Source organism: Schistocerca cancellata, chromosome 1 (genome assembly GCF_023864275.1).
Source record: "Schistocerca cancellata isolate TAMUIC-IGC-003103 chromosome 1, iqSchCanc2.1, whole genome shotgun sequence".
Taxonomy (NCBI): domain Eukaryota; kingdom Metazoa; phylum Arthropoda; class Insecta; order Orthoptera; family Acrididae; genus Schistocerca; species Schistocerca cancellata.
Window position 1 is genome coordinate 512,958,153 of NC_064626.1, and position 23,905 is coordinate 512,982,057.

Below are 23,905 nucleotides of genomic sequence, written 5' to 3' on the forward strand. Positions count from 1 at the left end.
GTTTACGAACCACTGAAATCGAGATTGTGATATACTTTTGTAAGCCAGTCATAGCTCATGTCATGTGATCTCGCCAGCCAATGACAGCGGATATTCAGACCATATGGCACGTGATGCACTTGGCCAATAGCAACATCACTGTTAGGTAGCACAAATATACAAACTGGAAAAGTTAATGTTTTAAATTACAATAATATACGTAGAGTTGCTACTAGGAAAGCAAAGTTTCACATACTGCAAGAGAAGCTAAGCTTTCATACAAAATGTTGATCTTTTTTGCGCATGTTACACTTTGGTATGTATCACTCAAATGTGCCAGCAAAATTTTTAGCCAAGTGCAGTGACTTGTCATCGAAGTTTTCCACAAATAAATTAGTTAGCAGAGAGGAGAGAGGGCTTCCTGTAGTCCATCAATTTGCTCTGGGCTCTAAATTCCTCTAATTAGCTCATCACCAAAGAGTTGATTTAAAATGAGAGTCAAACACTCTGTGATTTAAGAAATTCATCTTACATTCTTGCACATAGTCCAACTTAACTAAAGGGAAATTTGCTTTGAAAGTAACGAGTAGTTGCTAGAGAGCGTCAGATAACAGGCGCCACAGCACTTGCGCTGCTACGACGACGCAGGTCCAGATTCCCAATGAAGTAGGCCTTGACCTGATACTAAGCTTTTCAGTGTGGTTTTTGGGATGTAAATTTTCTTTGAGTACCAGTATTGTATTGCCTCATGTTTGGTTCTTTATTATGGCATAATGCCATATGTGTTAGAAGATGAAAACGTGCACTTGAAATACAGCGAGCAGTTGAAACTAGCCAATATTGTCGAATTAGACATTTATTCCTTTCAAATACATTGACTGTCTCAGTGGGAAAGATTAATAAAAACCAAATTTCTTTAGTAAACCGACAAAAATAGCTTCATTGTTCTGCAATGTGATTAATGCTTGACTGTCACAAAGGTGGAAATAAAATAAAATCTGAAACTAATAACATATTTTAGCCTTCCATAATTATGTGAATGTATTTTAATTCACTTGATAGCTCCTGGGCACAGAAATCTGTTTTGTTTTCATTTGACGAGAGAGCAGTGAACAAAGAGGAAACAGCACTAAATGTAAACATGGGTCACGTGGAGATTACACACTTCACCACTATAATTCAGACTGCTCTGCACATCAGCTACAGATGTATATTTCTGCACCTGAGCAATACTAGATAGTGGAAGCCCCTTGCCCTCCTCCATCGAGCGTTTGAGATAGGATGTAAAAAATTTAAAAAATCGAAATTTCAAAAATATGTTCATTTTGTTGCACACATCTTTCTGAAGAGTCTGATACATATGTACTCGAGGAAATGTAAGACATGTTATTTGGTCTTAAATGTGCAGAAGTGCAGTGACACACCTCTTCACAGCATTCTTCTATTGCACGTCACTGTATTTTGCTCTGTGGAATTGAAACACACAGTATTTTGTAATGGAGGCCATGAAACAATATTCAGGACAGTGGAAATTAAAATGTCCTGTGGTGCCTCTCCTGTTCCCAGTCGGCTGGTTTGACATTCTGCACCTCTTAAAAAACCTTGCAATTAATACTTGATGGGATTATTTGTAATCAGGAGAGAGGGTACACTTTTCTTCAATCCTTAGCTCCTAGCATTTTTCTCTCACGAATCTTGCTACAGCTTTACATGGTGTGCTTTCCTTTCTGTGAAATAATCTATTACCTCATCAAAGTTAATGAAACTTTTTGCTACATGAAAAATCGAAAGGTCATTGTCTAATACTGCAAAAGCTGTTCATACAAATAGTACCCAAAACTGGTGTGGTTTCTCCAACTGATTACATCTATTTTGCCACTGTCTGCTGGATAAAACAAAATAGGCCTTTCTAATATTGCAGCAATTGCAACATACATCAAATAAACCAGGCTGTTTTGGCACAAATGGTCATTTTTATAACACAACAGAATACAATTCACAAAGTACCAATATCAAATTCCTATTAGGCCCACTACAAGCAAAAAGCTTTATGTTAGTTTCACATTTCTTTCACAGACTCCAGTTTCTCAAGCATGAGATTGAAATGTAGTAATATAAAACTTTTATATAAATTTGGAATCTTCATATTCTTCCATAATTTGTGTGATGCCCCTGTTTCTTTTACTCCCTCATTCTGACAAACCATCTTGTCATCACTAATTCCCGAACTATTCCTGCCACTGTCAAAACTTATTCGCCAGTCAACTTCACTAACTCTGCCAGAATCACCATTTTAGTTATTGTGCAATTATTATCCGGTTAGGCATTTTTACATGTTTGTACAATGCATCTCCCATGCTACTTCCATAATTGATCTTAATTGACTGCTAACTGGGGACTGTGCAACTGGCCCTTACTAGTGTAGTGATCTGACCAAAACATTTTCTGTCAAAATTTCATTTTCTTGGATACACTGAGGAGATAATACATAACCTTTCTTACCCGTTATTCCTGTTAGTCATTTATTTCCACTCAGGTAGTCTGAATCTATCGATTTCGCTTGTAATTATAACAATGCTGGTCATTCGCAAACCCAATCAACCACATAATCAGAGAGCGATTGGCATTCACCCATTCGGCTTTAACTGCTCAGCTCTTACAGCCCCATCCCCTTTCGCCTGCAGGAAAGTTTATTTCTGGATATGGCGAGGATTCCCCTGACATAGACATCATGTACACTTTGCACACATTCAAAACTCAACTTACGATTCATTCAGAAACCAGCAGGGATGTATTTCAAAAACCAGCAGGGATGTATTTCAAAATCATACGAGTAATTGATAGACCAACATGCGCTGGATGCTAGGCACTTTGTGAAACAAGGTTTTTTTCCTCAAGAATATGAATTGCCCCCCTCCACCCCATAGATCCAGGCCTGATACACATGCCTGAATCCGGCAGGTTGGGGGCAGGAGTAAAATTTTTCCCAGTTGCATCTAGCTGCTTGCTGCAACTGCTTACACAGACAGTAACCACATTTCTGTAGCCAGAAACGGGAGATGGTACTACTCATCTGCGACTCGACTGCGTATGCGCATGAGCCTGCTCGTAACTGCTAAAACGAATCTAAATGTATACAGTTGTGACGTCATGCTCACTGCAGGCAATTTGTTGTTATGAAGCATTGCATAGTCTCCCTAAAGCCTTTGACACATTTTGCTGTTGGCAGACGCCTGTATGAGCAATGTGTTTTGTTGTTGTATAAGGCGCATTTCCTTTGCAACTTAAGTTTTTTTTTCCCTCTAGTTCACGTTTTATTACTGCAGTATTTTTCTGCAGCAGTGGGATGCAGTAATATCCTTTGTTAAGAGTATCGGTTTTTAACAGTCAAAATTACAAAAAATTAGCTGAAAACTTAAACAATGAAAAATTCCAGGAAATGAAAATTCCCAGATTTTTCCCGGTTTTCTCTCTGATAAAGTTCCCGGTTTTTTTTCCGGATCTCCCAGTTGTCCCGGGTCATATACACCCTGCCCAAGGCTTGTTATAGTATATATTAGGTCTTGCAATTGAAGAACTGAAAAACTTCTCAGGAAAAGAATCACTGCCCAAATATGATTTTGTGCAAAATGTAATGTCTCAAGATTCAAGCAAAGAGCATGACACCCAAAAGAGATATAATGTACAGAGCGTATACTTTTTTGCTTATCCACTCATTTCAATATCTGATAAGTTTATGTCTTACGACCTCACCAACTCAAATTTGTCCAGGAACATTTCCTCTTACATTATGATATTTTTGAGGACAATATTGCAAGCTGCTTATCACATGTATTCCTTTAGTTCTTAAGCTATTAAAGGTGTGAACAGTTAAACTTTCATAAACTGAGAAGTGGACTTCATCTGTCCACTTACAGTTTAACACTCACAATCAGTCTATGTTATTTTTCAGTTTCACTGGACAGCAAACTGTTTACAGAAACAGTGGACAGAAGACTAAGTGCAAATGGTTGGGTTGCAATAAACATATTCAACCTCTCAGCAAAACACAAACTGGAGCAAACAGGGAGCATTATGATGGATACAGGGATTACTGAACTCAAGTTGGTCATAGCAAGACCCAACACTAATACCCAAACACACCAAAAATAAATGCAAAATATATCTGTTTAAAGCAGCAGATAAAAATTACCTTTATGCCTCCCTAAGAACAGCCTCCATTCTTTTTGAACTAACCTTGTAAGTATAGACCTGATGTCGCTTAGATTCAAAGAAATAGTATTGACAGCACTGGAGAGATTTATACCATTTAAATTAATAAGAGATGGGAGTGATCCATCTCCTCCCCCCCCCCCCCCCCCCGATACACAAAATAGATCTGAACATTGTTACAGAAGCAATGAAAGAAGCAGGCCAAATTTAAAAGAAAGCAAACCCCCTCCTGAAGACTGGACATGTTTTACAGAAGCTCAAAATATATAGTAAGAATTTCAATGTGAGGTGCTTTTAATAGCTTCCACAACCAAACTCTGTCTCAAAATTTGACAGAAAATTCAGAGAGATTTTAGTCATATGTGAAGTACATGAGAGGCAAGAGACAACAAATCCCTCACTACACAACAGCAATGGTAAATTTACCAATGACAGTGCCACTAAAACGGAGGTACTAAATACTGTTTTCTGAAATTCCCTCACCAAAAATGAAACACTAAATATTCCAGTATTTTAATCAAGACCCGCTGCCAACATGAGTATCATAGAAGCAAATTGTCTGTGCAGCAAAGCAACTTTAATCACTTAATGAAGTTAAGTCCTCCAGTCCAGATTGCATATCAATTAGATTCCTTCATGAGAGCATGGCATGCTGAGATAAGAACTCCATACTTAACTATCATATACAACTGCTCACTCAACAAAATACCCACACCTAAATACTGGATATTAGCACAACTCACACTAATACTCAAGGAAGGAAACATTTAATACAATTAATTACAGAGCCATATCACTGACGTTAATTTGCAGTGGGATTTTGGAGAGATACCGTTTTCAAACATAATTAATTACCTCAAAGAAAATGATCTGTTGACACACTGTCAGCAAATATTCAGAAAATATTGTTCTTGTGAAACACAACTAGTTCTTCATTCTCAGAAAGTAATGAGGACTAGCAACAGAGGACCTCAAATTGATTCTGTAACTAGCAGCTCCTAATCAAACTGCACCCATATGGAGTATTGTTTCAGTTGTACAACTGGATTCATCATTTCCTGTCAGGAAGATCACACAGGATGTACACAAGGAAAAAAAATTCCCGGATTTCCTGATAAAAATACACTTTCTCCCGGGTGAAAATACACTTTCTCCGTGTTAAGTGAATGTATACTTTCCCTCAGAACTGTAAAACTTATCAATCCTTTGAATGTTTAAGGTTTTATACACCGGTATAGAATTTCCCGGCACTTTAGAAAACAAAACTCAGGGGAAAAAGAACATGTTTTAGAAAGATCTTTGTTATGCCGAAATATGTACTCTGCATATCTTTGTACTATGAAAGTAAAAATTCTAATTCCACCAAACACCGCATGTTACTTTTCGAAGCATTGAAATCGAGGTTGCGATGCGCTTTGCTGGCAAGTCATAGTTTATGTCATGTGATCTCGCCAGCCGACGACAGCGGGTATTCAGAGCAAAGGACACGTGATGTAGTCAGCCAATATCAACATCACTTAAGTAGCATGAACACACAAACAGGGAAAGTTAATGGTTTAAATTAATATACATCTTGTCGCTACATGAAAAGCAAAGCTTTCATATATAATATTGTTCTCGAAGATTAATAAGCTGTCAGAGAAGCTAAGCTTTCACGTGTAATGTTGATCTTTTTTGCATGTGATACTCTTTGAGATATATATATAATAGAGGGAAACATTCCACGTGGGAAAAATATATTTAAAAAGAAAGATGAAGAGACTTACCAAACAAAAGCGCTGGCAGGTCGATAGACACACAAACAAACACAAACACACACACAAAATTCTAGCTTTCGCAACCAATGGTTGCCTCGTCAGGAAAGAGGGAAGGAGAAGGAAAGACAAAAGGATATGGGTTTTAAGGGAGAGGGTAAGGAGTCATTCCAATCCCAGGAGCGGAAAGACTTACCTTAGGGGGAAAAAAGGACAGGTATACACTCGCACACATGCACATATCCATCCGCATATACAAGACACAAGCAGATGCGAGTGTATACCTGTCCTTTTTTCCCCCTAAGGTAAGTCTTTCCGCTCCCGGGATTGGAATGACTCCTTACCCTCTCCCTTAAAACCCATATCCTCTTGTCTTTCCTTCTCCTTCCCTCTTTCCTGACGAGGCAACCATTGGTTGCGAAAGCTAGAATTTTGTGTGTATGTTTGTGTGTCTATCGACCTGCCAGCGCTTTTGTTTGGTAAGTCTCTTCATCTTTCTTTTTAAATATATATATAACGCAAATGTGCCAATAAAATGTTTAATAACGACATAAATGTCTGATCTTCTGTGCTCGAAATTCTTCTAAATGAGTTATCATCAAAGAGTTATCATCAAAGAGTTGATTTTTAAATGAGAGTCAAATTCTCCGTCATTTAAGAAATTCGTCGTACATTCTCACGCATAGTTCATCTTGCATAAAAGGAAATTTACTTTGAATGTAACGCTTTTCAAACCAGCATTTGCAACATTTTCCCACGACCTGTTAGAAATAGGTTCGTTTCAGCAGTTGCCAGAGAGCGCCAGGTAACAGTCGTCACTGCGCTTGGACAGCTACGATGGAATATCCTTTGTTACAGTATCGGTTCTTATCAGTCAAAATTACAAAAATTTAACTGAAAACTAAAACAATGAATAATTCCCAGAATTCTAAAAAATCCTGGGATTTTCCCAGTTTTCTCGCAGATGAAAAAATTCCTGGGTTGTTCCCGGACCTCCCTGTTGTCCCGGGTCGTATACACCCTGTCAATTGACAAAATCATAGAGTAAAACATTGCTGTCATTCTGCAAGGAAGTGTTCTAGGCACTCAGATTTTTCTTATCTACATAAATAGTTTAGAAGACAACTTGAGCAGCCATATTTCATTCTTTGGAGAAGCTGTCATTTACCATCTAGTAAAAACGTCACAAGATCAAAATCAATTGGAAAATTATTTAGACACAATATTTGTACAGCACGAAAAGTAGCAAATGACACTAACAATGGAATGAGTGAGGTCATCCAGAAGAGTACTAAAAGGAATCTATTAAGTTTCAGTTACTACGGTAACAACTTAAATTGGAATGACTGCATAGATAATGTAGTGGAGAAGGCAAAGAATGTTTTATTGGCAGAAGACAGACAGTGCAACAGGTTTACTAAAGAAACTACCTACACTGCACTTGTCCATCCTCCACTTGAGCACTGCAGTACAATATGAGACCCTCCTCAGATAACACTGATGGAGAACATCAAAAAAGTTCAAAGCAGGGCAGCTTATTTGTATTATCACAAAATAGAGGAGAGCTAGTTATGGATATAGTGAGAAAATCAGGACAGCAATCATTGAAACAAATGCGCTTTTTGTTGCAGCAGTATCTTTTCATGAAATTCGATCTCCAATGTTCTCCTTCAAATGCAAAAATATTTTGTTAATACCAACCTGCAGAGGGAGAAATGATCATTGTAATAAAATAAAAGCAATCAGAGTTCATATGGAAAGATTTAAGTGTGTGTTTTTTCCCATGCTCTGTTCAAAAGTGGAACGGTGGAGAAACAGTGTGAAAGTGGTTTGATGAACCCTCTGTCAGGCACTAGAGTATGAATTGCAGAGCAATCCTGTAGATGCAAATGCATATGTAGACTGTTACAGCAGCACCTGTCAATGAAATATACTGTTATTGTGGCAGTAAATTATTCTGTTATTTACGTAAGTCTCATATCTTTTTGTGCACTTCCTCTTAACATTATTTCATTAAGTTACGATGAATTTTTCATCTTCACTTTTTCTGTAACTTTTGGATCAGCTACTATTTTTCCTTAAGATATTCCCTCATCATGAAGTCCAAGATGAATAAATATGATGATTTCGAGTACTAGGCGTCAATAAAATGTGTAATTAAATTATCTTGGTATGTTCTCCCTCCTACACTGTGACGCAAAGTGAACCCCCTTCCTTTCTTTAATAAATAAAAGAAGTAATTTCATGTTGTCCAGTTCCTAATAGATGATGAAGCGAAATTGTTCCCCATTATGTATCCAGTACTTCCTAACAACTAGGACAATTCCTATCACAGATTTCAGAGTGATCTCTAATGAACAAATTATCAATTTTCTTCAATACAAAGATGATAGTAAGTACATTAAAATTCCCTTTATCTTCAAAGTTCTTTTTCTGATTCATTGCTGAAGTCTTGTGAAATCACATTGTTCTCAGTTTAATAGCAGTATTTATATGATTATCACCAGTGGAATATGGAGGGTGGAATATTATCTGCATAGGCAGACAGATAACTTCTCAAAAATAGAAGGGGCATTGAGGAACAGGCTGAAAACAAAATTTCCTGTCTCTAGTATGTGCCTGTCCACTGTTCAGTGCCTCTTACTATTTTATGTGAGCCTGGTGTACCACATATACTGTAGAAACAGTGGTTGTTTAGTCACATGCAGTTTCAGTTTTTAAACTGAGGTGCACAAATGACAACATATATTCCCCAGCCTTACTTTTAAGAATAACATGCTGCACAGATTTTGATGTATTTCCATCACAATGATTTATCATGATATGTTCTAGACTGGAAATAGTGCTGAAATGGCATAACTTTTAAATTTCTTCAGTATCATTTGTTTTCTCAACTGTTTTCATCAACCAACCAAAAGTATTAATTGTAACATAATACTCAGGATACAGAATATAATGGACATGCTGTGACGAGTCACAGATAGGCACAACAAGAAGACTGTCACAAAATAAGCTTTCGGTCAACCACACACACAACACACACACAGATGACTGCAGCTCTAGCAGTTGAAGCCACATTATGAGCAGCAGCAGCAGCAGCAGCAGCAGCAGCAGCAGTGCATGATGGGAGAGGCAACTGGGTGGGGGGTATGGAAGAGGCTGAGGCTCAGAGGGAGGGACAGCAGGGTAGGGGCAGGGGTGGGGGTGGGGGTGACGAAGTATTGCTGGGACGCATGCAGGGATGAGGTGGAGAGAGTAGGGCAGCTAGGTGCAGTCAGGTGGTTAGATGGAGACCATTAGAGAGGTGGGAGGGAGGGGGGAGTAGCGGAAAAGGAGAGAAATAAAAGGACTGGGTGTGTGTAGGATAAAGAACTGTGTAGTGCTGGAATGGGAACAGGGAAGGGGGTCTAGATATGAGGACAATAACTAATGAAGGTTGAGGCCAAGAGAGTTATGGGAATGTAGGATATCTTGCAGGGAGAGTTCCCATCTGCACAATTCGGAGAGCTGATGTTTGCGAGAAGGATCCATTTGACACTGGCTGTGAAGCAGTCATTGATATGACAAATGCCTTGTTGAGCAGTGTGGTCAGCAACAGGGTGGTCAAGTTGTTTCTTGGCCACAGCTTGTCAGTGGTCATTCATGTGGACAGACACCAGCTTTTCGTAATTACATGGGAGCTCTCCTTCCAATATATCCTATGTTCCTGTAACACTCCCTAGCCTCAACCTTTGTTAGTCATTGCTGCACCCATCTAGCCCATTCCCTGTTCTCATTCCGGCACTACATAGCTCTCTGTTCCACGAACACACTCAGTATTTTTACTTCTCTCCTTTTCCACTAACACCCTCCCCCCACCCTCTGTCTAACCTCCCGACTGCAACTACCTGCATACCCCCTCTCCACCTCATCCCTGCACACTACCCAGCAGCACCTCACAGCCCCCTCTTCCCCCCGGACCCTCCTATACCTCTCCCTCAATCCTCCCAGCCCCAGCCCCAGCCTACTCCTTACCCCCACCCTGTTGCCTCTTCCATCATGCACTGCTGCTGCTGCCACTGATAGTGTGACTTCAGCTACCAGAGACTGTGGACATGTACATGAGAGTTGTATTTGTGTTTTTTTTTTTTTTTTTGACAAAGGCCTCTTTAGTATTTTCTGCCAATTTCTTTATGAAGAAGTTCGAGTCATTTATCCTTTATTCTGCAAACCTCCACAAATTCTCTTTACACATTTTCTGCACAACTTCTTTCATCATCATCAAACTTTTTACTGAGCAATTTGTCATTCTCACCTGCTTCCATAGCTTTCAAACACATAGTTTGATGATTAAAGACAGCATTAAAAAGCTAGGGCAGTTTGCAACTCATAAAACAAAAAATGAAATTAATGGCACCCAAACACTATTAGGCTACTTGCACATCATTTAACATGTTAAACACAAAAATATCAGGGCCACATAATTAGAACAAATGAATACACATCAGCGTTTTAGACTACTGTGAGCACATGGCAATACAATCACAATGAAATGCAAACTCAAAAAATTGGGTACAGCATACTCTCACACTCATCAATTACATACTTCAATCACATAAAATATTTTTTATGTTTTTTGTACTTATGCTACTGCCAATAAATCCCAGTCAACTTCATTTGGTGCCTCAATTTATGTTCAAAAAATATATTCACATGATTAATCTCTCTCTCTCTCTCTCTCTCTCTCTCTCTCTCTCTCTCTCTCTCTCTCTCTCTCTCTCTCTCTCACACACACACACACACACACACCACACACACACACACACACACACACACACACACACACACACACAATAATTTAATTACTGTGTTTTTTCAAGAAAATGTTTCATATTTAGACATGCTAGATGTGTCCCTTACTCTGAGGGCAAAGAAATACATGAAAAGCAATCACAAAGGAATATTTTTGTCTGTCATTTTCTGTACACTGTGTTCAATTGTTTATACTGGCTACTTACCATGCGAAATGCAACACTGCAATAAAATCAATACACTACATGGGAATAAACGAACAGGTACACACACTAACTAAAACTAAGCAAATGATGAAGGAAGCAAAATTAAAATGTAATGCAAATATTATATATACATAACATCTGTATTGCACATGATCAGAGTAACAAATATATATTATCAGTAGAAACAAAGAATAAAATAAATACACACACTTACACATAATATGAAAGAAACTATACATTCAGAACCAAGAAGGGAAAGCATCTAGAAAATACAATTTTCTTGTGGTTTACTTACATCATTATCATCATCCCCACCACCATCAGAGATTATTTTTAGACCGCACAAAATTCAAGCACTGTGTAGAATGTATTTATCAGCCTTGCTGTACACCAGATCTCTTCTGAACACCAATGCAGATATGTTTGTCAAATTTCACAACAATAAATATTATTATAATGCTGTTCTGCCCACAATCCAAAGCACAGTTTCACACATACACATTTTGAATTATTTTTCAACTTTCTTTAGCCTGAGTTATACTACATTTGGTGTTATAAATATTATCATAGTCTGTCAAGCACATACAGTGATAACGCTGCATACACAAATGAGAAACTGAAAAAATTGGAAATGCATGACAAATGTTTCCATAATTATTGTTAACCGTTTGCATCAAACATTGCCAGTTCACCTTTTGTGAACAAAATCACCTGCATAATTTGAAATATTTCCTCATTTAATATGTCTGTGTAAGTAACATAAATCTATGCCCCATAGGTTTTTGATACTGACAGAGAACTTTGTTATACAGGTCCTAAGTTTTCATCTGATGATGGCAGTAGCCAAAATAACACAAAAAATAAGGAAATTTATTTCCTTTACTAATTAGCAGTTCACATCTTATTTTGCCATAAAAGTGAATTACAGCAGAATAATTAATTCTAAATTTAAAAAAAAAATGGGGGTGGGTATGAGGCTAGTTGTTAGAGAGAGAGAGAGAGAGAGAGAGAGAGAGAGAGAGAGAGAGAGAGAGAGAGAGAGAGAGAGAAAATGATATGTGGGTAGTACAGAAGGACACTCCTGAATGAGGTGAATTCCTGTAATTCACTAGGGGTACAGCACTGTTAATAAAAGACAGACAACATCGGTAGCAGACAAACTGGAAAGTTGAATAATACTGGTGAGTGCTTATCCACATGACTATCTGTACTCTCTTGTTACATTGTCAGTATGTAATAAAGCTATGAAACAAACAGTGAATTAACTATGTATCTTCAAAATGCTACTTGCTCAGTAAATATGCTGTTTTATTGCAAACAATTATTGGTAAGGTGTATAAAGTGAAACACATGCACGTGCATTTTGATGATTTGATTCAGTTTGTAGTAATTCCCTTAACATTTCCTTTGAGAATGTACTCAATGAAATATGCAGAAATCTGGATCTTTGAAGACTTGGCACAAAATAACAAAAATTTATGGAATACTAGCATAGTTTTTAAGATGACAGAGTGTAATTAAACTGAAGTGTCGCAGATGTATATACAATTTAACACTCAACACTGTTGACACAGTCTGTCGTAGTACACCCTCTTACATTTTTGTCCAGCCAACTTGTTACAAAATTAATTATTGCTTCCAACGAAAACCGTTCAGTATGTCATTTTCGTTCTCAACAACTAATTTAATTTTCTACAATTGCTGCGCCCCCCCTCCACCCTGCCCAAGAATCCCAAAAGTTTAACTAAGAAGTCTTAAAAAAAAAAGGGTGTGACAATCAATGATCATTTTTTGTGCAATGTAAACATGTTACATAAAGAAAGGTCCTGGCAAAATAAGATACAATTTTATATGAACAAAATCTTGTATTTAATGATATGAATATAAAAGAGGGAAACATTCCACGTGGGAAAAATATATCTAAAAAAGAAAGATGATGAGACTTACCCAAACAAAAGCGCTGGCAGGTCGATAGACACACAAACAAACACAAACATACACACAAAATTCAAGCTTTCGCAACAAACGGTTGCTTCGTCAGGAAAGAGGGAAGGAGAGGGAAAGACGAAAGGATGTGGGTTTTAAGGGAGATGGTAAGGAGTCATTCCAATCCCGGGAGCGGAAAGACTTAACTTAGGGGGAAAAAAGGACAGGTATACACTCGCACACATGCACATATCCATCCGCATATACAAGACACAAGCAGATGCGAGTGTATACCTGTCCTTTTTTCCCCCTAAGGTAAGTCTTTCCACTCCCGGGATTGGAATGACTCCTTACCCTCTCCCTTAAAACCCACATCCTTTCGTCTTTCCCTCTCCTTCCCTCTTTCCTGACGAAGCAACCGTTTGTTGCAAAAGCTAGAATTTTGTGTGTATGTTTGTGTTTGTTTGTGTGTCTATCGACCTGCCAGCGCTTTTGTTTGGTAAGTCTCACCATCTTTCTTTTTAGATATAAATCTTGTATTTACTTCAAAATGACACCTTAGCTAATTAAGATCTGTAATATGATTGGCAGTAATGTGAACTGCAGCTCTGAATTGCTTTTCTGAAATGTATTAAAAATAAAGTGTCAAACATTTTACAGAAACATCTGTGCATGCAATTCCATATGCATACAATCACATATTGTGCCAGATCTTAACATTACAGATACTTTCATCTTTGTACCAAAAGAAAAATACACAAACACGATGCTTCCAGTTTCAATTTTTTTTTTTGCATCTGTGATGCTGGTAACATACATTAAATGGCCATCACAAACAATAGTGACTTTCTTTTAAAATATTCAAATCTTGAGTATTGCATTGAATTATGTAAGTATTATATTAAATGTAAAATGCTTAATACAAACTAGGCATACTGTCTGAGATATTTAGGACACAGGAATTAGTAGGTATGTGCAGATTTCTTGTATTACGAAGGAGCTTGTAGAAATGCATTTGCTCTGGGAAGCCTTAATACAGCAAGGAAGGTATTTAAAGTATTATGTAAAACTATCCCCCCCCCCCCCCCCCCCCATCACAACATCACACACATACAACTTTTATAGCAACAATATCACATTAAAGGTTTTATCATCAACATCATCTAATACTAATATTATTTGTTATAATTCATAACAAATTTTTACACAACAAGAAAACTATGAAAATTTAATATTCAGTTAAAATCATGCATTAAAAAATAACAAAAAGACCAAAACAAAAAGAAAATTTGAAGCAAACTGTGCAGTACCTAAACTGCGACTACACTAAACAGTGTACTTAAGAAACACAAAATAGATAACTGATTTATTCCTACCTTTATTTATTTATTTCTAAAAAGTAATTCACACTTATTGCTCAACAGGTAGTATGTATTTACTACATATTTTTCTGACAGTTCTAATTTTTCAATATGACCTGTGAATTTCTGCACTAGGTTTTTAACTTTGAAGTTACAAAAAAAATTGCTGGAATAAGGTGAGCACAGATAAGAGTATCTGTGAGAAGATCAAAGACAATACTTTCTGAAAATTGTTGCAAATAATAGCATGACGAATAATCGCTAATCGAAGCACAGAAAACTCACTGGACCAAAAGAGGCTCATAAAAATTGAGAGATTCTTCACCAACAATCACTGGAGGGGAGGGGTAAAATGTGTGTGTGTGTGTGTGTGTGTGTGTGTGTGTGTGTGTGTGTGAGAGAGAGAGAGAGAGAGAGAGAGAGAGAGAGAGAGAGAGAGAAAACCCTCAGGTACGTTAGTTAAAAACTACTAGCTTTACGTGCCCATTTGCTTCTGTATTTTCTCCATATTAAGGAGTGGTAGTTTGTCCTCAAATCATTAGCTATCTTTCATTCACATATTTCCATTACAATGATGATGATAATAATAATATTGTTATTGTTAAAAAGAGACACTCTATTCACAGTAAAGGAAATAATTCTAACAATCTCTAAGTCTGGGAGGATAATTCATGCATAGCTTCATATAATGGAAGGCTTCTTACAAATCAAAAGTCCACTTTTGCATAAATTTAATACATTCTGTTGGTAAGAGATACTTGTCAACAAGTTTATGGAAGGAAGGACAGTAGCTTGAGTTCACCTGATGAAAAGTTCCATCATCATAGATTCCCCCCCCTCCCCCATACACATTCAGTTATTGTATCCCAACATGCAGTCAGTCATCTTCTTCCCATTCAGAATGAAGTTCACTACAATAACTTTTTAGTCACTATCCCTAGACAAAAATAATACCTTTACTTCAAAGTGAACTAATGAGTTAAAAAAATTAAAATAAATGTCTTGGGAATACTATGAGAAGCTACATTTGTTTATACCAGCGGTTTTCAAACCATGAAGCACATGTCAATCATGATGTTTCACTTTGGGTTCTTCCTCTAAAGTCTGAAGAAAATGGGGCAAGCACTTTAGAATTTCGAAGCATCTCATCTCAGAAGAAAGCAAGATGTGCTGCACTCTCTTGAGGATGTACTTAAATCAAAAAAATATTGCTGGGAATTGAAATACTCTGGCTGTGAAAGATATTTTTCTCCATGCAACACAGCTCCAATTGGTATACTGTGGCATGCAAGGACCATCTGCTTTGGCATCAGATGTAAATTAATTGTTACAAACTCAATTATTTACAAAAATGACAAAGAACCAATTTTGGTTTCACTGATCTTCAGAAACAAATGAGGTTTATTATTTTCACTGAATAAATGCATGTGTTGCTGCCCTGTCAAATTATCTTATATGTTGTATGGTCTCATAAAGGTCAAGTATGTCTTCATAAATGGAATTTAGCCAATAAGTCACAAACAGTTCACTGTTTACAAACACAGCTCTCCATGAAAACAATGTGCTTACATTACTATGTAAATCATCTTCTGTAATACAAAAAAATAAACGTGTGTTCCCAAAAACATTGCAATTTATTTACTGTGATGCACACAAATGCTCATTACCTCCTCTAGGTAGCCACCACCATGTATTAAAACACTATATTCAATAAAATGATGAAACACCTATACATCTTATGCCTTTTCAGCAGCTTGTACTGCAATTTCACCATTTATTTCCTGAAGTAGCTTCTCATTCAGTCCTATGAAGCTACTGGATCTTCCTTCCAGACTTTCCACAGTCATTAAGACTCAATATTTACAAATTCACACCAACAATCGTGCATGCTGATCTTTCACTCATGGCAACACTCATTAATCAGTATATATCTTTGTGATAAAGTTACGCAATCTGATTTCCTCCTTATTCACTCTCTGGTGCTGCAAATACATACAGCTTGCACATATACTGTTCACTCTGAATGGAACTCAAAAACCCTTACTTGTCATGCAGCTTATGGCCATGGCGGAGAATAATTCAAAACCTGTTTTTTTCAGCATGCCAATAATTGTCCCACAAGAAGCACTATCTTTTGGAGGGTAAAAAGAAGCATAGTTTGTGTGAAGAGGATTTAAGCTTTCGAGAGTCAAGATACCCTCATTTCCCATCACCAGTTTGAGAACAGTATCACTCATCCAACACTGACTTACTAAAATTTACTGTTGGTTGACTAAACATTACTGTCATTCAGATATACTCCGTCAACTGTTTCACACATCTCAGAAATTCGACATGAAAGCATTTGGTCCCATTGATTTTTCATTTTCATTCAACACAATAATTTTTGTCTTCCTCATTTACATGCTTCATATTATTGCACTTGCGTCCAGTCAAAATTACCTTATTTATAAGGGTAATTATATTTTGGAATATATGGTATTTGAACTACATTTGCTGGATGTAGAAAAACTTTTGCTTATTTCATGTTTCAAAGTCAACAGCAAGCTGAATGATGAAGTCTTTTAGGGTTTCCCAACCTTATGATGACTTCACTGACATGAGTGATTTTTCAGGTTTGTAAGCTAATGCAATTTAGCTCGTACGATGACTAGTTTCCTGGCAACAGTGAGTAGCATATTTTACAAGATCCCTTTCTGTAGTTGCTCTGGCTTGAGGTTATACAAACAGGTGACCTGTTCAACTTCACTGCCTTTGTCCCATGTTTATAATGCAAAATATGTTTCTTTAAAGTGCCATTTAAGCATCACTTATCTTTAAGTTTGTTTCCTTTCCTTTAAAATTGTTGTCAGCTATTTAAATAAAACATTTATCATAAGTGTCAAAATTTCTTAACAGTCCATTCATTCACAAGTTTATATTGTCTAGTTATTCACCAGAAAGATTAATTTGGAAATAAAAAAGCTGTCTCCTAATAATGTACCTATCTATTCAAGTAAAACTATATAATAGGTCAATTATCCTGGTGATTTCGGTATGATGTGTTATTTATTTGGCTACTTAGACAACTTTCATTGAGGCTGTAACAGAAGAGAGAAGAGACTCTTTTTGAATGAAGTACTTTTGTCACCACCACCACTGGAAGTTAACAGACCTCTGGACACTTATGTACACAAATCACATAGAAATTTGCCCAATCATAAAAATCTAGCATACATATAACCACGTGAAAGCAGTCTGAATAAAATATGGGAATCAACAGTGGTTCAAAACCAAAGTTCAGAGAAAGAAAGAGTGAAGTTCAGCAAATTTATTAAAATTACTGGGGAAGGATTGAATGTATTCATTCGGAAGGTGTTCCACTAGTAAATAACCCTCTTTACTTCTCAATCTCTCAATCATCTATACCTTTTTTGACATCCATGTCTCTCAAGGACTGGCATTTCAGCTTACACAGCAGGCCTTTATCGAGAACATTTTCTCACAAAATTGAGATAATTTGGTGCCCACCACCCTTCCATTTTTCCACACTAGTGACCTATCATTCGGTGCTCTCCCCTTTTATTCCCTATCACATACATTGTCAATCCTTGAGTCCTTGGAAAGGCCTTTAAAACTAATGTGTGTGTTCCTCCAGCCATCTTCCGTCTCCTTCAACCTTTCTTCCAGAAGAATCGTTGATCCTACCACCACTTGTTGAGTCAATTTTTAAATTATCCAATTATATTACAATTACATACATTAATATTTATGAAAAGGTTTGAATAATGAGTACCTGTGACAGCTCACGACAATCAAGACTCTACAACACAACAGTAACATGTTTCAACCCTCTCATTGCTTTCCAAAGGACCGCTTGTATTACGGAGAAAATTTGTGCCCCAGTAGACAAAATTTTTTATAACACACAGCCAATATACTTACATATGAACAACAATACAATATGTAACATAAAAACTGAAATGTCTTAAGTTAGAGAGAAAATCACAGGATGCACTGTGCAGTACAGAATGCATTTATTAATCAATAATCATTAATTATTGTAAAAAGACAAAGGAAGAGTATGGTTTAGCAACACACTGATGAGTGTGTCAGTGCCAGAACACAAACATGGACTGGAGGAAAGAAGTTTTATTTTTTCCAGATTTACCATCGTAACATCAGCATTAACTATTGCAGACAAAAAATGGAAAATCAAATGTGAATGACCAGGTGGAAATTTAAAAACACAACAAAAGAAAGAGGCTCACAGAAATGTGTAAATGCAAATTTGATTAGGACTACTCCTATGCCAGTGTTAGTTTCTCTATAACAAAGGAGATACAACAGAGAACAAAGCAAAATGTATGTGAACAGTGCCAAAGTGACTGGATTTGTTACAAAGTCAATTAGGCAAAAATCTATTCTTCGTGTTTCGGTTGGCGTTCAACAACAAATATCACTGTATGGCACAATAACTGAAGTACCTCCATTTAAGTACACCCCTACATTCTAAAAATTATGCCTTGCTTACAAAATATCTAATACATTTTGTTTACTTAGGTATCTTGTCAAATTATCTATCAAATAAGGCATATGCATCACTGCAGACATTATTCTCTTAGTGAATAAACAGAAAATATGACAGCCTTGTTACAAGATTTTAAATGCACAACATCTTAAGTACACCTTTAGGTAGCATGGAAAGCATCTGGAACGGTTGTTCTGCTTTCTGTACACACCCTGAGGACATTCATCTCATATCAGAGGCTGTTTTAATGACGACCTGAAAAAACAAGCCTTTAAGAAATAAAGCCAAAGGTTGGATTGGACAAAGCTGCAGCAGAATAACTGCCTTTGAATTTTTTTAAGGTAACTCCCTGTTGTTCTAGTGAACTGATTTGCCTTGAAATTTGAATCTGGTTGTCTGCACGAATAATTGGGAAACTATATGTTTCAAATCCGAGTCCTGTTACTTAAACCCCTTTGCTCACTTTCGTAATAGGGAGACAGTGATATAGTATCAAATTCCACAATACTGGAGCCAAGTTGTCATGAGAGATGTGTTAACAGCCAGAGGGTGAAAGTATACACAACTGATATTCAATCACATTTTGGACTAAATTTCTTGAGTTTTGCACCACATTCATCAAGATCATTTCCATAATTACTGTTCAAGAAGCTAAATATCGCTGCTTTTGCTGGCTCATCTTAACCAATTGTAATAGTATGTATTGTCAAATAAAGGAACGTTGTCCCAAGGTGGCACTACAAACATTAGCAGCTTCTGGTTTCTTCTATAAAATCTTTTATGTTAACCTTGAGTGGGAACTGTTAGTGACATTTCCTTACTTCTCCACTGTGGCTCCTCACACGATCTTTAACTACAAGGTATCTTACTGTGGCTCCCAGTTATCATATTCCCATGTCTCTTTTCTTTGCCCTTACAGCCAATTGTTTCAATTCTTGTCTTCAGAGGTTTCAGAGCATCTCTAATGCTTGTCTAACTCAGTGACTACTTAAGAGAGCAGGTTGCACACAAGATGTCATTGCAGTATGCAAATTATCAATTTTTCTCCTCTGATCAGTTTCTGCAGACTGAAAAATTCACTAGAAAGATTGTATATTAACTCTGTCCATCTATCTGCAGTTGTGATTGTGGCAGCAGGTCAACAGGTGAAATTTGGAAGTTAAAAAAGTACCAGTTCCACAAGTATTTAAAGTAGAAAAAACGTAACAATATTAAAGTAGAAAGAAGATTATTGAGCATAATAGCACTATGCATGGGATCAGTAAACATAGTTGTGATTGTTTTGTGGAGATATTCTTAAGAAGCAAGATATGACAGGGTTTAAGATAAGACGGTTAATTGCACACGTGTGGGTGTAATAATGAAGCATGAGAGTAGCAGTTGTACAATTTTAATTAACAGAACATTAATTGCCCAAAATTATGTATGTACAAATTGGCATACTTGGTCTGTTTACCTCCTTCCTCACAATTTTCATTCTACTGGGACAGAATAGAGATGCAGTGGTTCTGCAAATAACTACATGCTTGAAATAGGAACTAATTATTAATAAACACAATTATCCATACATCCATTTAAGTTGGAATATTCCACTCAGAAAACAGAATAGTAAGAAAGACTGGTTTATCGCCTTAATGACTGCAACAATAACATTACATGAATAGAGAATCATATTCATTACACAAAGTTGGGTTGGGGAAGGATGCGCAAGTAAAGTAACCATTAGGGAAAGAGTCTCATGCAATTAGGAAAACCAAGGAACTGCTATCCTTCCCATGTGTGTGTCTAGTCTCACTGCCATTCCATGATCATTCTTGGTACTTTTATGTCAGTGGCTGCATTGATTGCACCATTTTCTGCCAATAAGGGCAACATTTATTGTTTAAGAAAAAAATTTTCATTAATGAATTGTCTTGGTTCTGAAATTTGTGGAATTTTGTTCCATCAGCAGGGGGGGGGGGGGGGGAGAAAAAAAAAAACCTGTTTAGATTCAATACCCAGTTCGTAAGGCTGTTCATTCAGTTCGACATATTTCATTCAGTAATGAACCTAAGTATGTGGCAGTTCCATGTATGTACATTTCTAATTAAATAAAAATTAGAAGACAAATCACATTACCATTGTATACTTTAATATTGTTCACAGGCAAAACGTAGATGAATATATGTAAAGATGTTAATGAAAATCAAGGAGATCTAGAGGACTTATGAAGAAACTACACCACTTTTTTTGCATTGTCGAGAGCAAGAAACTTTCAGAATGAAATATTTAATACGTTTAGTACAGAAGTGGGCTACAATAACATGGTATCACTTTAACAATGAGAAAACAGATAATTCGTGACTGGGAGTCTCATTACCCTGAAAGCAATATGGGTCACATCTGATCATAGTTTGCAACAAAAAGAATATTATACAGCTTACATGCGTCATAAGAAAGTAACATTGAGGAAAAGTAATTTCACATGGTTTTTTTACTCACTTACAATATTCTACACATAAAAGAAGGGCTGCTAGGAGATACATTTTCTAGCCCATGTTCTAAATGCAACACATGGAACTAACCTAGCTGAAGTACCTGAAGTCATTTTACATTTAATTTTTCTTATTTAGGACACACTGAGTAAATAGGACAGGAGGGGGCAAAGAGCGAAAATAGCGTGGGGGGTGTGTGTGTGGGGGGGGGGGGGGGGGGGGGAGGAGGGTGTTGAGAGAGAATCTAAGAATGACTTCACATTTTCTGTGTTATATACTAAGTAAATTACTCCTTGGCTGATATTTTCACTCTGCTGAGCTGATGATGGTGTCTTGACCACTTTGAAAAAAGTTATTCAAAATAATTTAGTTATGCAGTTTACTATTTATTGTCTTTCATGAAATTCATTACACTATATTAAGAAATCTTAGTATGAAATACAAAAATAATGTCCTGTGTCTTATAAAAAAATTTAAGGAAAGAAGGCACTGCTTATTGACAACTTTTAAATTTTAACCTTTCTGTTAGTGACTAATAATTTCCCTGCACAGCACACTGAAACTACAATACAAGTGAATTTTAACTAAGTTAAAGCCTACAAACATCCAAAAGTATTTGCATTTGGTGATATTTTATCATGGTTGGAAAGATGTATGTATTTCCAATGTGATACATATAATATTTTACCATTCCAGTCTGCATATGAGCTTGCAGATTATCCTCCCAGCCACAAGTGATGACACATCTGACATTGTTTAATTTTGATTAACACATTTTATGAGATTCAAAAAATAATGCACTACCAGGAAAGCTTGTCAAGTGAAGAAATTATTCCTATGGGACAGTAATCAAGATGAATTCTTCATAAAAAATACAAAGTAATTATATAGAAATATTGAAATATAAATAAAGCATCTAATTTTTTTATAAAAATGCAACTTGACTGTAAAAATAATTAAAATATTTTAAATGCTTAGAAAAATGCTGTCAATAGTTCTGTTAACTTTTCTCTACTATGCTGTGACTTGAATATAATGCAAAAGGCATTTCAAGAATTCTACTACATGCATCAGAAAATATCTCTATGTAATTAGTTTTTATTTTTATAAAAGAGGTACTCCAGGCAGTTTCATGTAATAGAAATTGAGATGAAAAACTGCTCACTGCCATGCAGCAGTAGTGGTACTAGTACTTCTTAGTTGCCTCACCACCATGCTACGGCAGCAGACCTGTTACATTAATGATTTCCTGTTTTATATTGCTAAACTAATAAGGTAGAAGCAACTTCGAAACTACATTTTTAATGAATGTTTTGTATTTTAATTATACATAACACAATACAGAATAATGTCAAAAAAAAGGCATTGCAGTTTTTCAATGTAACTAGTGAGTAATTAGGCATTTTATTCTTTTCTTTAAAACTGTACAAACATGTTCAGACTTCCCCAGAAAGCCAATTATGGAGAAAAAGGTATTACCTGTCTAGTTGACAGAGAACTGACAGGTTTTAAATAGTATGAATAACTTGATAAATTTACAGGAGGGCATAAAACAATAGGAACTTCATTATTATTTATGCTATTGAGCAGCAGCAAGTATAATGAAACATGACTACATTTCAACATCCAAGTTTTAAACATAATTATTTCCAACACTGCCTTTTAACAAATATCATAAAACTGGATTTATTAGCCCACCATATGAACTGCCAGCTATAAGAAGTATTCTGTATTATTACAATCATCTGCATTCAAAGCAAGAATATTCAAATATTTATCACACTTTTTCATATTGCTATCAACATTTTCAAATTATATATTACAAAATTATTGTTGTTGTAATGAAAATATGCATAATTTACTCTGATTTTAACTAATTTACTACTATACATTAATTACACAATGTCCTGAACATTTCATCAGTAATCCAAACAAGGGACAGAAAACACACACACCCGAGCATGTAAGGTAGAGTTTGCGCTTACGTTTCCTCGCATAACCAGCAGATGTCATCACACTTCAAGACTTCCCAGTGCAAAATGTTGTAAATACCTACCAAAACTAATACTTTATTGAAACTGATTCCTGCACTGTAACATTGTTTACAAATGCTCTCCCTTAACAGATTTTCAGGCACAACAGACTTTAGGGACGTGGGGTTAACGCAAGCGAGTCTTAGGTAACTATTTCACCAGGCATTCAGCTCAAAGTGACTGCCAAAATAATAATTAAAATGATGGCGACTACTACGAGGCAGATTATTAACAGGATCTTTTTTCTGTGAACAAAACAAAAAAATGGGGTAAATTAAAAAGAAGCATTCAAGCAAAATGGTAATATAATGCAAATAGTTAACTCCTTTTTTGCCAAAACATGAATGGTGGTGACATACCGTACTGTAGAGAAATTAGTCACTAAAAACTACAAATTTGTCAGTTATTGGTTAAAAAAAAAAGACTTTATCAAAAGGTACTTAAGAGCTGAAAACTATTGTCAAATTGTTGCACTAGCAGGAAGCCATGTGAATGCAAAGCTACTTTCTTACACTTTGATGAATTTATTTTTGTAATACTAGAAGTACTGTCACACCACCCACAAAACCCTTAACTCATGCTCTAAGGAATTACTTATAGAAGGGACCTCCTAATGCAATATGTTTTGTGACTTACATTACTTATTAGTCTAAATTAGA

At 36.3% G+C, this 23,905-nt stretch overlaps 1 protein-coding gene across 4 annotated transcripts in view; it reads right to left on the bottom strand.

Annotated features, from left to right (window-relative positions):
* The window catches only part of LOC126178373 (syntaxin-1A), a 378,467-nt gene that overhangs the window by 57,351 nt on the left and 297,211 nt on the right, over positions 1–23,905 (bottom strand). For 2 of the 4 annotated variants that reach the window (XM_049924528.1, XM_049924527.1), the window contains exon 10: positions 22,595–23,490. The exons of the other annotated variants lie outside the window; for them this stretch is intronic. In XM_049924528.1, the coding sequence (XP_049780485.1) occupies positions 23,413–23,490 (78 nt within the window). In that variant the 3' untranslated portion in view covers positions 22,595–23,412. Of the gene's footprint in view, positions 1–22,594; positions 23,491–23,905 lie in introns of those variants that run through there. 4 annotated transcript variants of the gene reach the window in all.